Source organism: Pleurodeles waltl, chromosome 11 (assembly GCF_031143425.1).
Source record: "Pleurodeles waltl isolate 20211129_DDA chromosome 11, aPleWal1.hap1.20221129, whole genome shotgun sequence".
NCBI lineage: Eukaryota > Metazoa > Chordata > Amphibia > Caudata > Salamandridae > Pleurodeles > Pleurodeles waltl.
The window spans coordinates 15,913,354-15,937,487 of NC_090450.1; the positions used below are offsets into that span (position 1 = coordinate 15,913,354).

Sequence of the window (24,134 nt, forward strand, 5' to 3'; positions counted from 1 at the left end):
AGCCTGATGGTGTCCTGGATGCTTCTGTGCTAATAACCACCAGAAATGACAAGCTTGTCTGCAGTATATGCAGGGGTGCTGGTCATAATTGCTTTCTGAATGATGCACCTGTTTCTGAACATGATGCAGGCTGGCAAGGGGTGCCAATTGAATTCCATCAGAACTACGTGGGTTATGGTGGAGTTTTTTTTTTTTTTTCTTCTTTTTTTTTTTTTTTTAAAAGCCCGAGACCCCTGCTTGTTTATAGTGGGTTGGTGGGGTTTGGTGTCCCTTTGGGACCCCAGCACTAGAGCTAAGGGGTCAGGGTGTTCATATCCTAGGCCCTTTTGTGTGTTGTCAAGCGGGTCCAAAGAAAGGGGTGGTGTGGTGTATGTCACAAAACATTGATTTCTTATGTCAGTTCAGGGGGAAAATTTGTTTAGAACAAGTTACGTTACGTTTTGTGATTTGGTGTAGACTGCTCAACGGATTTTCAATAAATTTGCATTTAAAAATTTCCTTGGGGTGGTCCTAAAACGGTAAATTGGGTGTGTGGACTGTTGGTGTCCAGATATGCGGATTCGCCACTTTTCAGTGGATTAATCAATCTGGATTGGCTGGGTGCAATCTGTTGGCCAATACAGGGGTCGGGAACATAGTTCCTGAGTATGAATTTAAAATATATAGCCAGGATGCGTGCCCCCAGACCTTGGGGGGGGGGGGGTGGGAGCTGGGGGAGAGATGTTTCAAAGAGTGTTCTCCTTGATTGCCTCCCACATTACGGGCAACTTGTGGCAGCAATTACAGGACTCTGGGGCGTGGTCACAGTTGAACTGCATTGTGGAGGGCCTATTTTTGAGGGTTGCTAGAAGGAGCACATATAAAGTTGGCAGATTGTAGTCGCAATTTAAATAATTTATTGGTGGCACCATGCTAATTTTAAGAGTTGTGATTTAGCACTGTGGAATGTGTTTATCCTCTGCTGGGATTTGATGAACCATGGCTGAGAGAACAGTTTTCCCGTTCCCACGATTCTCCATATAGGTCATGGAAGGTGCTCAAGAATCTAAAGTGAGCGCCTTACTCTGGCATGTGAAAATAGTCTGACATTCTGAGGAAAACTTATATTTGCAGCAGCTTGTAAGTTTTGTACTGCAGCCCCCCACTGTGATTTAATGAGGAACTGGAGTGCTAACATTCTATATTTAGGACTACAAAATGTGAAGATAAATAGAACATTGTCCATAGGTTCCTATATTCCACAAACTCTGTTGGATGGTGTCGCAGTGATTGCATAGTGTCATCAATGATGTAATTTGAGATGTCATGAGTGATGTGAGGTCTTAAGTAGCACATGGCGGAGAAGCAACCTTTGGGTTTCTTTTTGATGGGGGTTGGGGGGGGGGGGAGGTGTGTGGTGTAGAAGTTAGACACAGCTACAGATTAACATCTTGATCCTGAAAGCATGTTTTGTAATTTGGTGTAATTCCGTTCTATAGTTTTATAGTCATTAAGGTTCAACTGTTGTGATTGGCTTGCTGCAATCTGAAAGAAAAGTTGTGGCCTCCATGAAACTTGGAGACTGAGTCCTTAAAAAAAATTATACAATGATACAAAGGGATAATGGGTTAGGCGCACCCATACCGCCATGGACCACGACACCCCTGGAGTTTTGTTGCCGATCTAGAGTCATTCCTTAGGCTGGTCACACACTGGGTTTGATGGTGGACCACCCTCCAAAAAAAAAAAAAAATATTAAAAGGGGGTTGTGCCCCCGCGGGGACAAAGACAGCGCAGAGGTGGGCATATTACTTTACATTTAAAAAAATTCAAAAAAGTTTCTTGGGAAAAAAAAAAAAAACCCTAAGATTAGAGTGCAATAAGTTATTAATTTTAATATCTACTTTATATTAAGATTCCTTGGAAATTCCCTAAAGTAACTGTTCTCATACCCTTGCCACACACGGCTTCTACACTCACACATTACATCATTCATGACCTGTTAATTGACTGCATTGATAACCTAACTAATGAGATCATAAATTATGACATTGATAAAACACTGCATGTGGGGGGGATGCCAGTTATAATTTCTTTAGGCCACGATTTATTGTTACTTGAGGTAACCAACTGATTAGTTTCTGTGATTGTTTGTTTAAAACAGTATGTTTTCTTTAACTGCCTTTTTCACTTAACTATGTCCCTTTAACCTTTGGTTTCCTTTTTTTTAATTGAGACATGGGTACACACACACGCATTGATAAATGTTACCCGTTACCATTGTTGAGTAGGGAAGGGCCATGACTTACGAGAAGCAAAGCCTCAAGGGAGTCCTGCCCCTTTCCTCCCTCTACAATGAGATTAGTGTTATACTCTGCACATCTGCCTGTATGGTTTATGCCAAAGTGTTTAAATGTGTGGGCTTGATAACCCCCCCACCACCCCCCCCCCCCCGATGCAGGGTTGCTTTCTTTTTGGTCACCCATTGAAGGGTACTTCCTTAACAGAAGTCATCAGACATGTTTCAGAATTCCCGAATTTACCACTCGCTCTGTTTGTAAAACAAAAAAATAAATGTTCTTGCTAATGTCATTCAGCCTGGTCTGGCTTATAAAACTTACTGCAATTCAGTGAAGCCCTAATGGACCTTTGTTCTTTCCCACCATTGAACAGGCAGTTGGCCAAGTGTCACAGACCAGCACCTGGTGACCCTGGCTCTTATTAAGCATTCTGCGCCAGAGACTATGGTGCTCTGAGCTTCCACCAGCAAGGTGAATTATTTTAGGTTCCAATGAAGCACCCTGATGAAGGCAAAGGATTGAGGCTTTTGGGGAAACTTGTTCTATTCGGTCAGTCAAGCCCTGAGGTTAGTGAATGCCAGTTGCACCCTTTAAGACCGTGTCAACAATCTCTTGTTGCTGGAAGAATTCACGGCCTCTTTGGCTCTGACTATTCTAGATGTTCAGGGTACGGAAAAGTTTGCCATTCATGCTGGTCTGGGCACTACTAATAGCTTGTGGCAAGCAGTCGACACTAGTGTGTTGCTTCATTGCCATGCATCAGCGAGACAGACAAGCTTTTCTAGAGACCTAAGTATTCCTCATGGACAGACTTATTGATGGACCCTGTCTGTGTGGCAAATAATTAATTTCTCCTGAGTGCTTCTGGGAATGCTTGTCCACAGAGCTGTTCAACTCCTGCCAGCTAGTGTCCTAATCAGTAGTTTTGGTCCTTTAGATGCTGCTCCAGAGGCTTGATGTATTTATCACACCAGGCTGCCCCACGCCCATTCCCCCTGGCTGTGTGAACCTCAGTCCTTTTAGAAGCTGGGTAAGGAAGGCGATGTGCAGGTAACTGGGGGCATCAGTCAGCCCAGCCACCCTCCCCTGTGCCATGAGCTTTCAAGACAGTTTAGTGTGCCCTTGTGGGTGCTCAGCTCCCCTGTCTGAGGCAGGACCAAACGTGTTTTCTCTGAGTGGAAATCCACCACATACAACATAAGAGTCCTCCAGATCTTCCAACAGAGGTTGTCGAAGATCCCAGGTGAGCGACCAGATGGAGTCAAACAGGGAGTTAGGGAAGGTTGGAAACTGAGGTGCATGCTCATGTCAGGAGGGGGCTGTGAGGGGCAGAAGGGTGTGGGTGGAGAGTAGTGCAGGAAGGTGGCCAGCATACTAGAATATTCCTTAAGTGTCGTCTGGGAGGCCTAGCAGCACCTCTGGGTGACACATCTGGAACTGAGGGGGTGGAGAGCTGTGGTGTTGTAGTATCTGGTTGCAGTGGGTCAGAGGTGGCCCAGAGCCCCTGGAACAGAGGGGCTTGCCTTTGATAAGCGCACCTCTTGTGTCTGATCTTCATCTGCTATCAAGTAGGAGAAGGATGCAGTGAGATTTGTGGGTGGTTGGCAGGGCACTGGTGGCAGCATGGAACTGTGGAGAGGCTGCTGGGGCATGGGAAACAGAAGGGCGAGCGGAGGGGCAAAAATGGAGGAACTAAGGCAAAAAGTGGATGGAAAACCAAAAAATGAGGCACAAAGTGGAGAAAGATGCTGAAAGAGGAGATAAGAGGCTGAGGTGCTAGTGATTGGTCGCAGCTCAAAAGCAATGTGAGCACAACAAAGTGAGAACTGTCCGAGCAAAGACTAGCAGCCAATGCGTGTAAAAAGGAAGATAAGCTCTAAAATAGTGAGAGATTCAGATAGCGCAAATCCCAGGCCTGGTCATAGGACCAGGTGCAGGTATGCCACAGGCAGGGATCCTGCTGGCAGTATCTTCTGCTATAAGAGTTATGTGCAAGACAGGGATCACAATTCAAAGAACATTAATTTTTTCAAGAGAAAATCACATTGACCACTAGCCTCCAGAGTATCCCAAAGATACTTACTGCATTTCATATAAACTAGAAAAGATGCACCATCTGTTTTATCCAAATCTGAGCACTACTACGACAAACTCTGCATTTACTAGATATCAAGATGTATCTAGTACTACCTTCATTGCACTAAGGACTTTCGTCAGTCAGATCAATTGTTTGTAGCCAACAAATAGTAAAGCCATAACAAAGAAGCCCTTGTGGAGATTGAGGCAAAAACAACAGAAGATGGACGGAATGCAGAAAAAAAAAATCATTCACCCCCAGTCACAGATCTGGGTTTAATCCATCAGTTTTTTTTGCTTGCCATGCCATTCTAGCTCAGACCCAGCCATATTCAATTCAGTCGTGACCCTGTCCCCCATGGGAACAGTCCAGCCTGAACTGCCAGGCCAGGTCCTCCCTGTACCAGAAACGAGCATCCTGGGACCTGTTTCAGGATATCACCTTTCATCAGCCCGGCTAGCTTGAATCTGGAGGCATAGCAAGCATGGGACCCACGTCTGGGCATACCCTTCCCACTTGGGGCGACAAATGCAAAACAGAAGATGGACGGAATGCAGAAAAAATCTGCATTCCGTCCATCATTTGTGTTTTGCTTTGCTTGTCGAGATTGAGGGCAGTATGCATCATATTGGCCCATAACATCATAAACAGAATCTAACAAGAAATTTGTGGATGTCCTTCTTAGCTCCATGTGCAAAGCAGCTACATGGAGGATACCTTATTCCTTCACCAAGCACTAGTGCATCAACATCACAATTGAGACGGATAAAGCAGTGGGAAAGGCAGTGCTTTGCAAACCTTTCTTTTATAATGTAAGCCTCATGTCCACCAAACACTATGTATGGTTACCTTTATAGTGCTAGGATAATCTTGGAGCACGTGAATTTGTGTAAGATTCAGTGTTGGAAAAAGGTTTATAAGTTACTTACCTGTAACTCTGGTTCTTCAGCATTTGCATCTTTCATTGATTCATGTGCGACCAGCCCTCCACTCCTGTTTAAACATGAGGCTTTCCAATATACAGAACAGTTTACTATTATTTAAAAAAAATCTGACAGTTGAAAGTCTATGGCAAGGGAACACTTCAGCATCTAGGTCTCTGATTTGGGTTGTTTATAGTGAAGGAAACAGGATTAAAAAAAAACAATTTCAGTGTTGGTGTGTGAAGAGGTATACTGCTGTGCTAACATTGGTTACCAAGCGTTCCCAGCCTGAAGACTGAATAATTCTACCATATTAAATCTATGCTAGGTGGCAATACTTGGAGAATTGGAATTACAGGTAAGTAATCTTTATCCTGCCTCTTCCAGTTCTGTGGCTTTTTTTTTTAACCTTCTAAGTGACCCAGATCTCCTATCTGCACACTTGTGCTCCACGTCTGAGGGCACTGAGCGTCAAACTGACAGAAGCAGACAGAAGTGGTGCTTATGAGCGGCTTTGCTCTGTTGCTTCTGGGGTGCAACGAGACCAACGCCAAGCTGTAGCGTCATCTTGTGGCTCTTCGGGACACTGCTGTGAAACCTTGTGGATCAGGTCTGGTATCTAGACAGATGAGCAACCTGCCGTTGGCTTTAGTAACACTTTCTGTTGGATACTCTAACTTGTTGTTTTTCATAGTTCTCCCACACATCTTAGGTTTTTGACTTGAAATGTACTGTAATGCACTTTATGTAATCTAAAACGATTACATTTTTTTTTTTTTGCCCCCTTCTACTTGGTGCTGAAAAAATTGATTCCAGTTGCTTTGAGGCAATGCTGTTTATGGGCAGGTTAACAAGATAAATCCGTACCATGACAGCACCTCAGGTTTTCATGAAATGTTACATTTTGGCAGTTTTAACCTTGGTTTGGACCAATTAAACTTAAATCTTCTAAAACAAAAGTGATTGTAAAAAAAAAGAAATACCTGCACCACCATATTCTAAGCTTGTAGTACTACCAGCATTAACCTCTCCCCCTTTTCTTTCTTTTAGGGCATGGGACTAAACTTGCAGTGGATATATTCAGCTCGCGGTGATTTCAATAGAGCGACAATTGCATTGAAGAATGACTTTGCCAACTCTGACCTGAGTGATAACACTCTTTGTCGATTGATGAACGACCGCGTTATGAAAGTAAGGCTTATACTTGTTGTTACAGTTCGTGTGTTCCACTGGTCTTTATCCTTAGGCCTCCTTTCTGGGAATGTGTGGCTGTGATTGCGAATCTAGCCCATCTGCTGTAGCACTGCTAGCCAACTGGAAACTGAGCTTGGTTTGGTAGTTGTGCATATGTGTAAACTGGCTTTAACTAGTAGTTACAGAATTAATACTTGAGCCGGGACATTGTTGGTACCTCTGCTCAGCTACAACAGCAGGTGCAGTGTTTTGCTAAAAGTATTGTGTGGCCTGATGCAGATTTTCCATTCAGACAACGTAGCATGCCGGGTCATAGTAGCATTAGTTCAAATGTGTGGTTCACTGGCAGCAGTAGAAGGCCACAAGATATTGCTGAATAAATACCTTTTCAAATTCAGGGTATTGAAGAATGCAGGAGTGTTTATCACATAAAGGAAATTAAGTTTGGGTTTTAAATCCTATTTATTGTGTAAATGCTCACTGCTGGGCTTATATGCCAGACTAGTGCAGTGACTACTTTGATTGTGGTGTTTGTCTGCTAATATATAGATCAGTACTATACTGGGTCTATTCTGATTTTTAATCTTGACTACAGGAAGTGTTATTGGTTCTATTTAGAGATTGATAAGATTTTGCTGTCCAGCCTCAAGAGATTACCATAAGATGCATTAACTTACCCTCCAAAGCTTATGCTAAAAGGCAGTCGAGTGATCTTTCCGCCAAATGTTTCAGAGCAATGTTTCAGTGCAATTTTAATAAGGCACTAGAGAGAAATGGATTTTCTAGGATTCAAGAGTTTCACCAATGTGAATGGACAAATCTTCCTACAGATTCACTAACTCACATTAGAACTAGTATGGGTACAGGTTGGAAAAGGTTAAATTACTCCTAGTGTACTCTTGCATGCTTTTCTTAAATTGCCACTGGTATACCGCTACTTATATGAACAATGTATTTGAAGAACTGAATTACAGCGTACATCCCCACTAGGCATCTATGGTCTTTGACCCAGCCCCTTCTGACATTCCAGAGTTTTATGCGGACTTGTGCTATACTAACTCGTCTTCTTCAGGCAAACACATTTTGAATCGGCTTCTGAAAATATTGAAGCTATCCAACACTTGAATGCATGCCAAATATGTAAACCATAACTTTGTATGTATTCAACAAAATGCCAAGGACTCAACTTTCTAAATGTTCATAAGAACACCCAGGGTTTTCATCACTTGTGACCAGATAATGGTATAACCCAAAAATAAAAAAAAGATCTGATGGAGGATTGGCTATAACTTTGGTCTCATGAACCAAGTAGTCTGAACCCTGAAACTGCAACCATTTCAGTAATATTATCACACTGATTAAGATGGACTCAAGTTCTCCTGCTTTGGATCTTTCATCTAGATATATGTTTGAATCCTTCCCATAGTCGGATGGGGAATCCACTTTAACTTTAGATAGCAGTAATCTGATAAAATACCCATAGCCCTCAACAGCAGTGTTTGTGTAGTAGCACGTCTTCCTCATTTGAATTAACCTGAACATTGATCAGTGAAGTGGAAGTTCTTAGCTTTCCTACTCACCTGAGGATCCCCTGTAACTCTGATTTCTATTGCATGTTGTGTAAGGGTGTCTGACAGGCTCTGCTCTAATCTGTCTGACATCTTGAAACCTTCCTTATCTATTTGAAAGCTAAAGATAGGGATGGTTCAAATCAGACTACTGTAAATTGTTCTTGGGGTATTTCTTGTGGCGTAATCTCCATATTCTGGGCCAGGGAGACCTTTACTTTGTGACCTGCTGTCATGATTGACCAAAACGAAAATAATCTCCTAATCCTGGCCTACCTGTGGACAAAAGGCCTGTATTGCTGAGCCACTTGAGCAGTGTATTGCCTTTATCCATCTCACAAGGCTTCACTCTGCAGCTTCTGTAAAACCGTTCCTTTGAGTAAGTAGGAGTTCGGCTTTATACTAGTTGGAGGAAAAGAAATGCCTCATTCCAAGGAGAAATGCTTTCTGAGAATGACGCTTTGAAAAGTGCTTTACCAAGTGCTTCCACAAATATGGTGCTAAAAATGGCAACCTGCTTTTTCCAGAACTGGACTTACTCCATAAAGCACCTGCAGCCACCTCCTCAAAGAATAAGACTTGGAGGTTCCACAGGAAAAACCTCTGGGAAGGGATGAACATTAGTCTGCGGAAAGCATTCCATGAATATTCGGCTACCTTGAAGTCCTGACTAAATTATAGTACTCCTTCTTTGTCGCAGCCCTTGTCGATGACCAAGAAGAAACCTCTATAGATGTTGACTTCACTGTTGAAACCCTTGGCACAGACCTCATTGATCACTGAGCATTAGACAAGGGTTTTTTTACGTGAGAAGGCCATTGTTGATTGACACAGTCCACAACCACACTATAGATCTCTTTCCATCCTTGACCAATATCCAACCAACTGCAAGTCTCAACCATCGACAGTCAAGAACTGATTCCTACTACCTCGTCGACCTTTTTCTACTCCTCTCCTTTTTACTTGTGATGCTGTCAGCAAGTTTGCTCACCCAGATTGTGGCATCTGAGCTGGGTACTGGGGTCTGTGACCAAGAGATCACCACATAGATGGTGCAGAGCCCTGTGCAGCTACACGTGAGTTAAGTGTCTGAATTAGAAGGATGGGGTTTTGGAAGTGGAAGACTGCCAAGAATATGTAGGTTTTCTAGGGACCTTTTGTAGCAGCCATTGATGTGGTAAAGATGTGTCCTATGAAGGCTTCCACCAAATGGCAGTAGCAGCTGTGCTGAGAAGGCAAGGATGGCTAAGTAAACAGCCTTCTGCTGAAATGTAAAAGCCAGTATCCAAGGTGCTCATTTTCACAGGCCTAAGCTTGGAGGTAAGGAGACTAAATCCTACAAAACACTAACACAGGTATGGACACTGAAATCCCTTGGGGGTTTACAATATAAACATCTGGGCTCACCTACTTTTCATGGCTCAACAAGGTCCGAAACATGCAGGAGATTTGAACCAATATAGAGATCGAGGGTGATCATATTACTTCTCCCTGTCCCAAAACTCCTCCTTAATAAACAGACTGTATATGACCTGGCTACACAACCAACAGGAAACCACAGACTGATGTACCAGATCCTGCAGGCGGAGAATGAGCGACGCCCTTTTGCATACCCAGGGCAATTCTGAAAGCTTGACTCTGCACAGCTATATACCTCTTCCCCCAAATCACCAATCCATTAGTAGGTGGGGGTTCAGCAAAGCTCCCTTTTTCACCCCACAAGGGAGTCATTACATCCGCACGATGAGTGTGGCAGATAGTACACAGCAGACACAGAACAGACTACAGAAACCACCTGTGTGGCCACCCATTGAGGAGCATCCTCTTCACTTGAGGCGATTCTACACCTAGAGGGAGAAGTAGAGATGCTTTTGCGATCCAAGAGAAAACCAGGGGTGCTATTCCAGCTGTTTCTGGATGAGAAAGATAACCGGACAGTCGAGGCCTACTCTAGACCTGTGACCTAAAGAAACACTTCTGCATTGCAACACTCCATGAAATCCTCCTAATGCTTTGTGAAGACTATCTGACCACCTTGGATGCTTCTTTCCACATCCTCATGTGCTTTAACTACAGGGAGCATTGACACGTTTCAGTGGCGTGGCAGCATTGATTCAAGGTGCTCCCGTTTACATCTCAAGTCTGATCCCTGGATTGTCCCAAAGTGCCTGTCGCAGTTTGCTGTCTTCCTGAAATGACAAGGTCACAGAGTATACCTTTATTTGGATGACTGTCTTGTCAAGACTCCATCTAAAGAGGAAAATGCCTCTATTGCCACTTCATCAATCTTTCTCAAACTGAGCTGGACACTGAACAATTAAATTCTCACATCCTTTGACAAGACCACCTCAATTGAGCAATTCTGGATACACAGCTGGGAAAGTCTTTTCCTTCTGCAGACAGACCACTGAACCTCTAAGCTGAGGCACAAGGCCCCTCTGCCAAACAAGCCAGACAGATTGCTTCTTTTCCTGGTGTCTTCCTCCACAGGGCTGATAGCCTTTGTCAGGCTCAGCATGAAACACATAAAACAGGAACTAGAGCATGGCAACAAATACAGAGCTTGAGCAATGAGTGAGTCACAAGAAGGTGCTCCAGTGGAGGTTTTCCTCAAAACTGGCCTCCCGTTTAAGCCTTCTCCAGACCGAATAGTACTGGCTAGAAATGCTGCTTAGCAGGTCTATTGAGCCCATATGCAGAAGCTGAAGAACATAGTCGATACAGAAGTCACACAACATTCTGGAGCTATGATGTCTAAGACTAGATTAGCTTGTAAGCAATCCTCATTTAGGCTGACAATCTCTTGTTTTACATTGCAAAAATAGGGACGAGATCACACCCCCAGTCAGAAGAAGCATAGATATCATGGGACTGAGCCATCTTCTGCTAGGTGGACGTCTCAGTGAAACTACTGGAAGCCAAAACTAGCAGGCAGATGGACTCAGTCAAGCAGTATTAGACCACTTAGAGTGGGTGAGGAAATCCACTAAGATCAAAAGCACGCAGGCTCCGCAACCAAAGTCTGTTTTTCTGATGAAATGGTCAAATGCTTCTGCAGAGGTTACAACTAGGTTTCCTCATCCCTGGCATGCTGAAGAAAGCCGATCGATCACTGTACCCTGATTCCCATGACTGCAAGTCCTGATGTGATGTGGCCATGCCCCAGCAAACTCGTGCACCGGTCGGTAGTTCCAGCAATGCCATTGACTATTTAGTCAAGGCTCCCCTTTAGACTCGGTGGGGAGAGATGCTATCGCAGACTGGTATCTAACCACTTAGAGTTTGGGTCATTTAGATGATCCACCAAATGCACTAAAACCTGGGGCAGGCACGAGCACTGGCAACCAAGATGTACAGCACTAAGTAGGGTAACATTGTGGAGTTTCAGTGAAAACATTTTTATCCTATGATAAATTAGAAGCATGCTTTTTAGTAAAGTGTGCTAAAGAGGTCTGAGCTCTTTAACAAAGCCTTTTCCATCAGCAATAAGCTTTAACATTGCCGCTATTCAGATCCACCAAGGTTTAGAGGCATCTTTGTTACTGTACAGGCTTCTCCTGTGAATAGCTAGAAGCATCTCCAGCTACATAGACGTGGCTCTCCTTTGTGAAGCCCAACCTAATAAACTATCTTTTGTTTGATTGAATTAATGTGTGTGTGTGTATATACCAAAATTGAAGTGTGTTCTGAATTGTGGATTTATAGAATTTATTAGCTGCTTGTAGGAGAAAATGTTTGAATTTCCAAAAATACACTTAAAGCAGATATTTGAGTGCTAATTCAAGTGGCTTTGAAGAGGCCTATTAATATTACTATGATTTTGAGGATATTACAGCTGTGGCTGTCTTAAGCATGTAGAGACATTTTAAATTGAAAACACTTTTTTTGTATTACTACCGGTACCAAGGTGAATGAGTTACACTGCTCTTGCACTTTGAAGAGGACAGAGATTCCCTTGTAGGCAGGTTCAGTGAGTTTCTGCACCCATCTGCATGGGGGGTCCATGGGACAGTATTTTCATCCCTCCATAGGGCTGCCCTCAAGGGACACATCGACACTTCTCCAGCTTGTTGTAATATGGAAGTCAGTTTTTTCCTTATTTTCATCGGTGTCCCTGCCCCCATGCAAAAGAGGTAACGCAGTCTGAAAATAGTGATGGTGCACATGTAGGGTCAGCACTATCAGTATTGCTGTAGAGGTTGCACAAACATCTGTGGCCTATTTGGTAATACCGTAGTGCCCAAGGCTATGTGCACACACCCATTGGGCCCTGGGGCGCTATCTGTAATATGGCCCCAGGAGAGTTAGGATTGGCCAGCCTTCACAATGTAGATTGAAATATCCCCATATATGATAGACTTCTAGTTGCAGATTCCTTACCTTAGAATTTCCCTCAGGTGTCAGACTGGATCTGGAGATTTTTTTCTTCAAGCAGTACCTTTGCATGTAGTTAGGTGATGCCGGTCGACTCTGCATCTGCCGTTGGCATTGTTGTCGTACATAGGCGCCACCCAGGCTTGCTGATGTCGGTTCTTTTCTTTTCGCGCCATGCGCAGATCCGGAGAAGAGCTACCCTGATAATTTTTTGACCAAATTGTACCTTTTGGTTGGCTTTTTGGACTTCTTTGGTGAGTCGAGGAATGTCTTGTAAGACAGACTTCAAGCCTTGCTACGCGTGCCCCTGTACGATGTCTGTGACGGACCCACACTGGGTGGGTTTATGGTGTCTGGAGCGTGACCATGACCCTAAGTTGTGTACAGTGCCCGGCCATGAACCCAAAGGCCTGAGGGAGCGGTCTCTAAAGCTCATGGCGGCCTAGTGCTCGACTACATGTCGCTCCTGGTCTTGCTCAAGAGGAAGGTCTTGAGACCGCTTGCGGAGTCATCATTCCTCCTCATCCCTTTCAAATCTTCGGGATACTGGTCACAAGAAGTCGTCGAAGGCTAAACGTTCTTTGACTTCACCCTGTCGCTCAGCTGATGCTGTAAGAGCGTGGACGCCTATTTCTGGGTCTATTCCACACCACCTGAGTTTCCAGAAGCCGGAGCCACCCTAACATGTCAAGTCTTCACCTTCTTGCGTGGAGTTTGATTGGTGGCAGTTGACAGCTTTCGACCTTCCGCCCAAAGGCTGATGTTATCTTGGCAGCCTGGCATTCTTCCCACCCCTAAACTGTATACGCCGGTCATTGGCATAAATTTGTGGCATGGTGTACCAACAAGTCTGTTGATCCCCCTTTCTGCACCTCTCTCTGAGGTTCTCTTATTTGTTCATTTTTACTTTGGCCCAGCAGGGCTCTGCTTTGGGCACCCTTAAAATGTACTTGTCTGCCATCTCTGCCTTCCTTAGATTTCCGGACCAGCCTTACTTATTCAAACCACCAGTTGGAAGGTTGCTTAAGGGACTCACCCACTTGTTTCCTCTGACCCTGTTAATTATGCCACAGTGGGACTTGAAAGTGGTCCTAACTTACCTTAAGTGTGCCCCTTTTCAGCTGCTGCACAACTGTCTCTTGCGGCTCTTTACAATTAAGACCGCTTTTCTCATTCCCATCACCTGTGCTCGCAAAGTGAGCTTCAAGCTCTCTCTTCCAAACCACCATTTTTGTCTGTCTACTCTGACAAAGTGGTGCTTCGTACAAGGGCCTCCTTCCTTTGTAAGGTTGTTACGCCTTTTTCACATAGACCAATCCATCACTTTGCCAACTTTTTATGCATCCCACCATCCATCGCATGAAGAGGAGAGACTCCACCATTTGGATCCTAAAAGAGCGGTGTTCTACCCTCGATAGTTCTAAAGATTTCCGGGTGGATGACCAACTCTTTATCGGATATGTGGGTGCAAAGAAAGGGAAGGCCATGCGGACGCGAACCGTCTCGTGATTGGTGCTGCTCTGCATCAAAATGTGCTATGCTTTGGTATAGAAGCAACCTCCAGTGGGCTTTAGTGTTCACTATACAAGAGCAGTTGCTGCTACCAATGCGTTAGCATGGAGAGTTCCTGTCCTGGATATCTGCCAGGCAGCAACGTGGGCATCCTTGCACACCTTCACAAGACACAACTACCTGGACAGTCAGGTCCGCAGAGATGAATACTTTGGTTGTTTGTTCCTGCAGGACTTTTTAGTATGATCTTGGTTCAAAGTCCACCTCCAAGGATGGTATTGCTTGGGTATCTATTCTAAGATATGGAGACTGCAACTACAGGGAGTGCAGAATTATTAGGCAAATGAGTATTTTGACCACATCATCCTCTTTATTCATGTTGTCTTACTCCAAGCTGTATAGGCTCGAAAGCCTACTACCAATTAAGCATATTAGGTGATGTGCATCTCTGTAATGAGAAGGGGTGTGGTCTAATGACATCAACACCCTATATCAGGTGTGCATAATTATTAGGCAACTTCCTTTCCTTTGGCAAAATGGGTCAAAAGAAGGACTTGACAGGCTCAGAAAAGTAAAAAATAGTGAGATATCTTGCAGAGGGATGCAGCACTCTTAAAATTGCAAAGCTTCTGAAGCGTGATCATCGAACAATCAAGCGTTTCATTCAAAATAGTCAACAGGGTCGCAAGAAGCGTGTGGAAAAACCAAGGCGCAAATTAACTGCCCATGAACTGAGAAAAGTCAAGCGTGCAGCTGCCACGATGCCACTTGCCACCAGTTTGGCCATATTTCAGAGCTGCAACATCACTGGAGTGCCCAAAAGCACACGGTGTGCAATACTCAGAGACCTGGCCAAGGTAAGAAAGGCTGAAAGACGACCACCACTGAACAAGACACACAAGCTGAAACGTCAAGACTGGGCCAAGAAATATCTCAAGACTGATTTTCCTCTGGTTTTATGGACTGATGAAATGAGAGTGAGTCTTGATGGGCCAGATGGATGGGCCAGATGGATGGGCCTGTGGCTGGATTGGTAAAGGGCAGAGAGCTCCAGTCCGACTCAGACGCCAGCAAGGTGGAGGTGGAGTACTGGTTTGGGCTGGTATCATCAAAGATGAGCTTGTGGGGCCTTTTTGGGTTGAGGATGGAGTCCAGCTCAACTCCCAGTCCTACTGCCAGTTCCTGGAAGACACCTTCTTCAAGCAGTGGTACAGGAAGAAGTCTGCATCCTTCAAGAAAAACATGATTTTCATGCAGGACAATGCTCCATCACACGCGTCCAAGTACTCCACAGCGTGGCTGGCAAGAAAGGGTATAAAAGAAGGAAATCTAATGACATGGCCTCCTTGTTCACCTGATCTGAACCCCATTGAGAACCTGTGGTCCATCATCAAATGTGAGATTTACAAGGAGGGAAAACAGTACACCTCTCTGAACAGTGTCTGGGAGGCTGTGGTTGCTGCTGCACGCAATGTTGATGGTGAACAGATCAAAACACTGACAGAATCCATGGATGGCAGGCTTTTGAGTGTCCTTGCAAAGAAAGGTGGCTATATTGGTCACTGATTTGTTTTTGTTTTGTTTTTGAATGTCAGAAATGTATATTTGTGAATGTTGAGATGTTATATTGGTTTCACTGGTAATAATAAATAATTGAAATGGGTATATATTTATTTTTGTTAAGTTGCCTAATAATTATGCACAGTAATAGTCACCTGCACACACAGATATCCCCCTAACATAGCTAAAACTAAAAACAAACTAAAAACTACTTCCAAAAATTTCAGCTTTGATATTAATGAGTTTTTTGGGTTCATTGAGAACATGGTTGTTGTTCAATAATAAAATTAATCCTCAAATACAACTTGCCTAATAATTCTGCACTCCCTGTAGAAGTCTATCAGATGGACAAGCTACTTGCCTTTAGTAACGATTCATCTGGTCGAGACATATTCTAGTTGTAGATTCCTTACTGACCCACCCATGCTCCCTTTACTGCAAACTGATTTCTGGAGACCGGGATTCCCTTTTCAGCACCCTAGTTCTGGTGCACCACTTTCAGTGTTGTTCATGGCTCCTTGCTGCTGGCGTGGAAAGTCATGAAATGAAACTGGCATCAGCGCACATGGGTGGCAATCTATGTACGACCGCAACATCATCACGTTGATTGCAATGCCAACGATGGACGCGGTGTCGACTGACGCCTCCTAACAGCTCACAAGGGTACTGCTAGAAGAAAATAAAATCTCCAGATCCAGTCTGACGCCTGGGGGAAATTGTAAGGAAAGGAATCTGCAACTAGAATGGCTTTACCAGATAAATCGTTAGAGAAGGTAAGTAATTTGTTCTTCAGATGTAATGTTGCTAGGTTCACTCTCTCCCTCTTACACATTTTCCTCTTTATCAACTGGGTAAGCTTAAATGTGTCCCAGTTTCTCTGCATCTTCTTATGGGCTCCAAAGATTGGCATGTTTGCAGAGGGCTTAGTCCTGAGCAAAATCATATTGTGGGTGCCAAAGCTTAGCCTCTTCAGAAGTGGCATAGATGCATAGCAGTCTTGGTCTTGAAGCCTGTAGGTGGTAAACGGGTTTGACTGCCTTATCTTTTGTGGGTGAAACCAAAAGCTCGACTCAATTTGTATGCTGCCTATTGTGTGATAGCGTGTAGGTCACGTGATTCTGAGCTTTACAGGCGCTTGTAAATGCTGCCATTCACTTGTTTGACATCAGTCCCTGCTCATCTGTGTCAGACCATGCCATTAGAGGATGGGGTACACAGAGTGCCCCATTCCATGGACCCTATTTTGTGGGCTGATCAATATGAATTCTGGAAGAGACAAATAGGGTATCTCAGTAATTAATTTCTGGCGCTGTGTACCAGCACTTAATTGCCAACACCAGTGTTTGTGAGCACCTACTACATAGTGGCGGGGTTTCTGTATTTTAGAGGGTCTGGAACAATCTTAAATGTCAACACTTGAAGCGTGTGATGGTTACAAGTTGTGTAGGTGCGGTCACTGGTGTCGAGCAAAATCTGTGGTCAAATAGTAGGAAAAGATATAATTCTTAGTCTCAAACAATGAAACTATAATTCAGTCATTGGAAATGCATTTTAATTACAACTACTTTTTAGTTCATTATTTTACCCCAACATAAAGCTAGTCGAATAACCATATAACATGTGTAAATCACCATTTTAAACACTACACATAAACAACATAGACCAGATAAAAATATCTGGTCCTTCATGCTTCTCCCTAATTCAGACACATGTGGTTCTCTGTGGTTCATAACATGAACCCACATCTTGAGAGATGATTGCCGTGTAACAAATCCCTGAGGCCTCCTTGTTTACTAAGAATTATATCTTTCCCAACTATTTGGCCACAGGTTTTGTTCATCGCTTTAATTCTCCCCAGGTGTAGTGGGATATTAGGGTGGACCCCTTTTGATGTGGATGGTCACTGGCAGTGGCGGCAGTGGGAGGTGCAAGCGGCAGCGGTGTCCTGACAAGGGCCCTGGTGCGCGCGCACACACCTCAATTTTTGTTTTTGTTTTTAATTAAACACGGGGTACCTGAACTGTCCCAGAGTACCTTTTCCTATGTATTATGAAAGTGTATAATGTATTTATTTTGGTGAGAAGAGGATGGCGAGACAGTTGAAGATGTCGCGAGGCCGCACCTAAACAGAGCGGAGACACTTGCTGCCAGTATGATGCATGATGGGATTGTTGTGATACCTTCTATGTCCTAAAGCTGCAGCGTAAACTGTTCTGCTTTTAAAAGCTGCTTTATGGGTCTGGGACAAACGATTAGGTTTCACTTAAAAAAAAAAAAAAAAAAAAAAAAAAAAGTATTGGTTCATGCTGCTGGCTTGTTTTTATTGGCTTTGGCCTCCTTTGAAAGACTTAACTTTATCCATGCTGTCTGTAAGCAGGCACTTTTTTTTATTTTTTTATTTTATTTAAAAAGCGGGGCCAATCCAAGGACAAGTGGACTGGTCATTTTGTCTTTCTAGACGTTTTTCAAGGTCAGAGGCAGATGTTAAGTCACAGTAAACTGTTTTATCCAGTCACTTTGTCTCTCAGCTTGCAAGCCATGGTGAGCGTGTTGAACACCTGGCAGTGAAGCCCGTACTATGTATTCTGACTGCTTTGAGTACATGGCTCCTAGTTTAGGATTACTGACTGGGACAAAAAGTATTGTTGGACATAGTGTTATGCTTTAGGCGATTGAATGTTTGGTTCAAGATGTCATTTTTGTTTATTGAAAAAAGCAAGAAATGGTTTTCAAGCTAATTTATTCTCAGGCGATATTTTTTTTTTAATTTGTAGAGCTTTTGTGCCTTGAAGGCCCACAAGTTGCATGTAGGTAACCTGTTACAGAGCTTTTGATAACCCAAAAATTGGCGGAGGCAGAGTTGTCATAGTTGACGAATTTCTCGGTGGTAGATATTGGAAAGCTTCTTAAGAATACAAACCCTGCAATGCCAACCCCAAGATATAACCTAAATACTGTCAACGTGTTTAAATCAGTTGCCTGTATATCCGGTGTTTAACCTGTGTACCAGTTCCCACCTTCATATTCAAGTTTGGGTGTACTGGCTTGGGTACTAACTTCCCATGACGAGTTCTTCAGCATTTTATGGGATGAAATTTGATTTGTGAACTAATGCCATGGAAGTATATTGTGGAAACTAATGCCTAACTTGTATCATAGGTGGAGCACCACTTTCTGTCCCCATACGTCTCCCCGAAGGATGTTCCTTTCCGACACATCTTCTACGGCTCTGGGAATCACACGCTGTCAGCAATGCTGGATCACTTGAGCTTACTGAAGACTAACCAGAACCTCTTCGACGAAAACCTCTTTAAGAACCAGCTGGCTCTGGCCACATGGACTATTCAGGGTGCTGCCAATGCCTTAGCAGGTGAAATCTGGGACATTGACAATGAGTTCTAAAAAACAAATTATAACCAGACCGCCTCTTGAGATTGGATTACTAAGGCACACACTCAGTCCAGCACAGTACTCTGGCATTTGGTTCCTGAGACAGAATACCAGACAATCAGTCCTTTCTTTAAATCGGGCATTTATTTTAAAAAGAATATTTTACTGGAAGGTGCAGCCATGTTACACGATCTGTATTTAATGGGAACAACCAGAGCTGCTGCGTTTATTTTAATAATTGCCACATTAGGATGTGCAGAAATTAAGCCCTGCATTATTCCCTTTGTGACTATGGGAAGGAAGCAGGCAGGCATTCAATCAGCGTTTTCTCTCTGGGTTCCACCTTTTATCTGTCACATTCTCATCCTGTGGCCGAAAGAAGAGTCTTGGTTCAGACCTTTTTTCAGATTGATTTATTGCTGATAGTCCGAGAAGGAAGAAGCCGGTTGTGCTCATTTTAATAGATATGCAGCTGAGCTAGAATACCTTATGAAATACTCCTATGCTGGCTTTCCTTTAGATTACTTGATTCTGACAAAAGGTTGTCTTATTGTGTAGCTTGTTCCTGAATTGAACTTGCATAGCTTATGGAACCTACTGCACATAAGGTTTTTAATAAGTTTGAGAGCTTTGATCTTTTTGGTTCTTGTGGCAGGAGCAGGTTATCTGGTAAGACCTTTAAAAAAAGAAAAAAAGTTGCATTGTGTCCGTTTGTAGAACGGAGTTTGGAATCCTCATTCCCATTTTATAATCTAGGCTGAAAGTGGATGTTGCCTACTTGTAGGAAATCTGTCTGGTCAGTCTGAATTGCAGCTTTAGTATCGTGCTACGTACCAAACCCACCCCTGCTGATTCTTGATGGTACGGTGGCAGCTTCTACGGCAGGGATGCTCTACAGCAGCTCTATGAAATCCCTTCTCAGTTTAGGATTGTGATGCTTGGGTTCCAGGTGTGCCCTCGTACAAGCCCCAGGGCAAACTGCTTTTGTAGAGGACTGCCCCTTGCCAGTAGACTGGTGTCGGTGAGTTCCACCACAGTGATCTTCCATCTCTGCTTGTTTTGGGGCACCTCTTTCTCACATGGGGCTAAGGACTCATATTGGTTTAGTTTACACTGGCTTGCCTGATAGTAATGACGTATAAGCACTTAGCCATTCGTTGTAAGACTTGTTTAGGCACACCAAATTGTAAGGTGTACAGCGTGGCGTTTTATTTTTGTTTTTTTGGGCATCTCCACCCTTCCTACCTGTTGTACCTAAATATTGCTTAGAGAGCACTTTTTAAGTAAGCAAAATTGTGTTCTAACTAATGTGTTCCTTCCTTGTGCCTATTGCTGAGAGTTACAGCATGGTGCTTATTCTGCTTTTATTAAAGCTGACCCACAGACAATAGCTGCTCCACACAGGCCTGGTCTCGAATGTGTGACAGGCCAGCCTTGATTGGATGTTAATTATTGACTTAGATGCAAAGATTTTCCTTTGTGCCATTGGTAAAATGGCCAGTGCCTCTGGACAGCTGGGTCTGCTCTTGTAAGTTTGCTCTTGAAGTGTCTGTGCTGGGCACAAGGTACAAGCCCACTTTCCTTTAAGTACTGTCAAGTGCTAGCAACAACCTTTTGACAATTGGTGCCAGTTAGAGGTGACTTGAATTTGGGATTTCCTGTGTTTGACCAACCATGCTTAATCTGGTTGTGGCCATAATCATGTCCAAGACTGTTCATTGATTTTATGTAATTTGCTTTGAATGCAGTCTTGTTAACCTAATGTTGTTTTGGCAGTTGCTAGTGGACTTTGCACACGACCGCAGTGGGGGCAGCGTGGGATCTCTCCATGCAACCCTTTCACTGCTTAGCAATGGCGTGTGATGGTGGCGGCTCTGGGACAAATGGCATTCAGTCTTGCATGTGTGATTCATACGTGCTGCCAAGCAACCAAGACTCTCTTCTGGCTGCCTGTGTCACCAGCATCCTATGCCAACCAGGGAAGGGTTAGCGTGCTAATGAGTCCATCACTGGATTACTTCTAAGACCCATATGAAAGCTAACTCATGTCTGTCTCGTCAAGTTCAAATCTAGCTCAAAGATGCTTACAAGACTCCAATCTTTTGGCACAGTTATTTATTTTGTTATGTTAATTTATTTATCAGTGACAGGGATCACTATAAATGGTGTTTTTTTTATAGATTATCGGAAGCAGTGACTTCCATAATTGACTGTTATACTGTCGAATTTTTTGAGTAACAAAGCAGTATCTGCTGTGAGGATTGAACATGATACTGGAATTTCTGCATTACCTGTCTTGGAGCCCGTCTGGGACATTTGCTTCATTTAGCCTTTTTGCGAATGATTGCAACAGGTATAGTGACCCCTTAAACATAATTGACCAGTTGAACTCAGTTTTAAATGCTGGTGAAGTAACAGCAAATTGCCGCCCTTCACACTGTAATCTTGTACAGGAGCCACTCTGATGAAAAATGTTCATCTTATTGCAATCCACTAAAGACTGAAAGAGAAACCATTCATCTCTAGAGCAGGGGCCGAGCTAAAAGGGGATCACCTACGGCTCCAGTGCTGGCCTCTTTAGCAGTTTGGGCTGGGGAGTCATTTTAAGAAATCTTGCATTTAGTATGCAGGAAACATATTGTAAATGCCCTTTTTTCCTCTATTTTGAGGTTTGGAGTAAAAGGAGGGGTGGTTTCCAAAGGTAAGGGAACTCACTGTTCTAGAGCGCCAACTTTCTTCCACGGAATCACTTCTAAAGCTTGCTGCTCCCCTCCGTGTGCTTTCTTGGTCACTCCAATGAAGCAGCCTGGCTGCATTAAGCACCTTTCACCTCTGAGTACATCACAAGGTGGGGTGCTGGCCCTGGCTTTTTTGGGCACAAAATTGGGTTAATTAATACACGGGACAGTTTACAAAGTGGGACGGTCTTCTAAAACAGCACTTGTAAATGTCCCGATGTGAACTAAAAGACAGTTCTTGGTGCAGAATTTCCAGTAGCCTTATGAAACCTGATATACATTATCGGAGGCAGGGTCTTCCATAATGGTTTGAAAACAAGGTAGATTTTGCCTACCACGGTGTTATATCGGGGGCAGTGACCCCCATATGTCACACTAAGTAATTATCGGGAACAGTGTTTCCCATAATAGTATTATTATGCTTAGTGCTTTTTGTGCTATGAAATTTGCAGCATTTAAGTCGTTAGTATCTAACACGCGTTGTCTGTCCTGTTTAAATGCGCAGCTTTTCCTTTCGTTTTGTTGGGCTGCCTTCTCAATGTATAGGAATAACCTCTTGCAGGATTGTAGGTTCTCGATGGCTTTCTGAGATGTATATTCCCATTACTCCAAGCACACCCACCATATTTTGTGCTTTGTTTAGATAGGTTGTTTTGGACTTTATTCTCAGTGGAATACTTTGTGAATATCTTAAGTTGAAACAGACAAGTTTTGTACCCATGGAAGGTAGTTTACTTCACGTTCGACCAACGAGCTTAGCCTTAACTAAGGTTGAAAGGTTTGACCTGAGAGAAACTAGAGTTCAAAGACCTACATTGTTGCTATTTAGAAGAGTAGTTGGTGGGACATCGTAGTACTAGTGCGCATGCAATCAAATGATAGGACTGTTTTCATGACTTTGAAAATTGAGTTCTGCGTGCTTTCATGTTGCTGTTTAGGCTTTTGGCACAGTGTCATTGAGTGGGAGGCTAGATTAATTTTAAGCACGGAAATGCACCTATTGCTTCATCAAAGGATGTACATTGATGGTCATAAAGGCTAACCGATTCCCTGCTTCCTGGGCAGTATTTTTCGGCATTTATGGCTTCAATTAAGATTCAAACAGTGCAGGATTAGGCCCACATGTATGTAACCATTCCTGCTTATGTGAATCTACGTAATGTGCAGATACTAGTACCTGAGCACCATTTACCATAAAATTATATGGTTACCACAACAACCGTATAGCTGAGAGGAGCACGGTTCATTTTGGCCATTTTGGCCATTTTAGCCACTTGATGGCAAACATTTCAAGGTCCATCAGATTGGTGCCTGAAGAATGAAGCCACTCTGTGCTTTGTGGTGCATTGTCTCAATTCATTCTGAAGCAAAAATGTGTGTTGCGAGTATTTGACTTCCTTGGTGTAGGTTACTACCCTACCTCAATAGGGCAAACGTCATGTTTAATCAATCCCACCAGCCCTTTCGGGGAAGGATGAAACCTATTTAGTCAGTAGTAAATACCTCCAGACAAAAACGTGGATGTCTTAATACATTTTGTCAGTTTGTTTGACCAGCAACAAACACGTGTCATGGCTAAATTTTCCCTTGTACAGTTTTATTGAAAGGTGCCTATGCTCAATTGTTTTATGGCATGTGAGCTTTTCTCTTTCCTCTCAATCTCATTCTGTGCAAATTACTGCTAGTAATGCTTAATGGTAAACTATTGATTTATTTTACAGTCCTTTTTAGTAGCTTTTGAAAACTTGCAACAGTTCTCTAGTCTGCGCTTGTCTTAAATTTATCTATTAAAAATGTTTCCTGCAGTGTTCGCTTACTGTTCTCATCTGAAACCCTTTGGTGATGTGCTCTGTAAAAGTCTAACAGTTATAGTCTTGCTGAATTTGTCTGTAGCTCTTCAATTAAATGTTTGCAAATTATCATGTCTTTGTCTATCATTTGAAAGTTCATATATTCACTGTTTTCCAGATTATAAATCCGTAATTGTTACTACAGTGGCATTTAAGATCAGATCCCTTACCCTCTTCCATTCCAAGGATGCAACCTACAACCACTTTGTGGTAGAGTGTAGACATTTTCAGCAGTGTTTATTAAGTCACACAATGTTACCTTCTTGCAGGTGCTAAATTTTGGAGTGGGGGAGCACCGTGGTCATCAAAACACTTGTGGAATCCTTGATGGCTGACCTGCTTCCTTTCAGCTTCTGATACAGAACTTGTATTGTAATGTAGATACAGGCTGTTGCCATGGTCAGTTGAAAGATCCTTTGTTTTGTGTAGCATGTGGCATTTCTGATGAATACATCATTCCTGCCAATTCCTCTCCTTATCTTACCACTCTATAAACCATTTTCATGATGCTGGACTCTTCCTCTGCATGGTGACTTTCCCCACCCCCATGGAGCTTAAGTAGCTGGGATTAGAGTTTACCAGTCATCTGGCCAAACCTGTACAGTTTGAGGCCTTTCCGACTGGTAATGCTGGATCTCTCTGGGATGGTCAGCAGCCCTTAGAGCTACT

General features: G+C 43.3%; 1 protein-coding gene across 1 annotated transcript in view; it reads left to right on the forward strand.

Moving 5' to 3' along the window:
• The window catches only part of TFRC (transferrin receptor), a 148,854-nt gene extending 125,320 nt beyond the window's left edge, over positions 1-23,534 (forward strand). The window contains exons 18-19 of the mRNA XM_069212819.1: positions 6,330-6,470; positions 18,647-23,534. Coding sequence (XP_069068920.1) covers positions 6,330-6,470; positions 18,647-18,889 — 384 coding nt within the window. The 3' untranslated portion in view covers positions 18,890-23,534. The remainder of the gene's footprint in view (positions 1-6,329; positions 6,471-18,646) is intronic.
• The last annotated feature ends 600 nt before the right edge of the window (positions 23,535-24,134 follow it).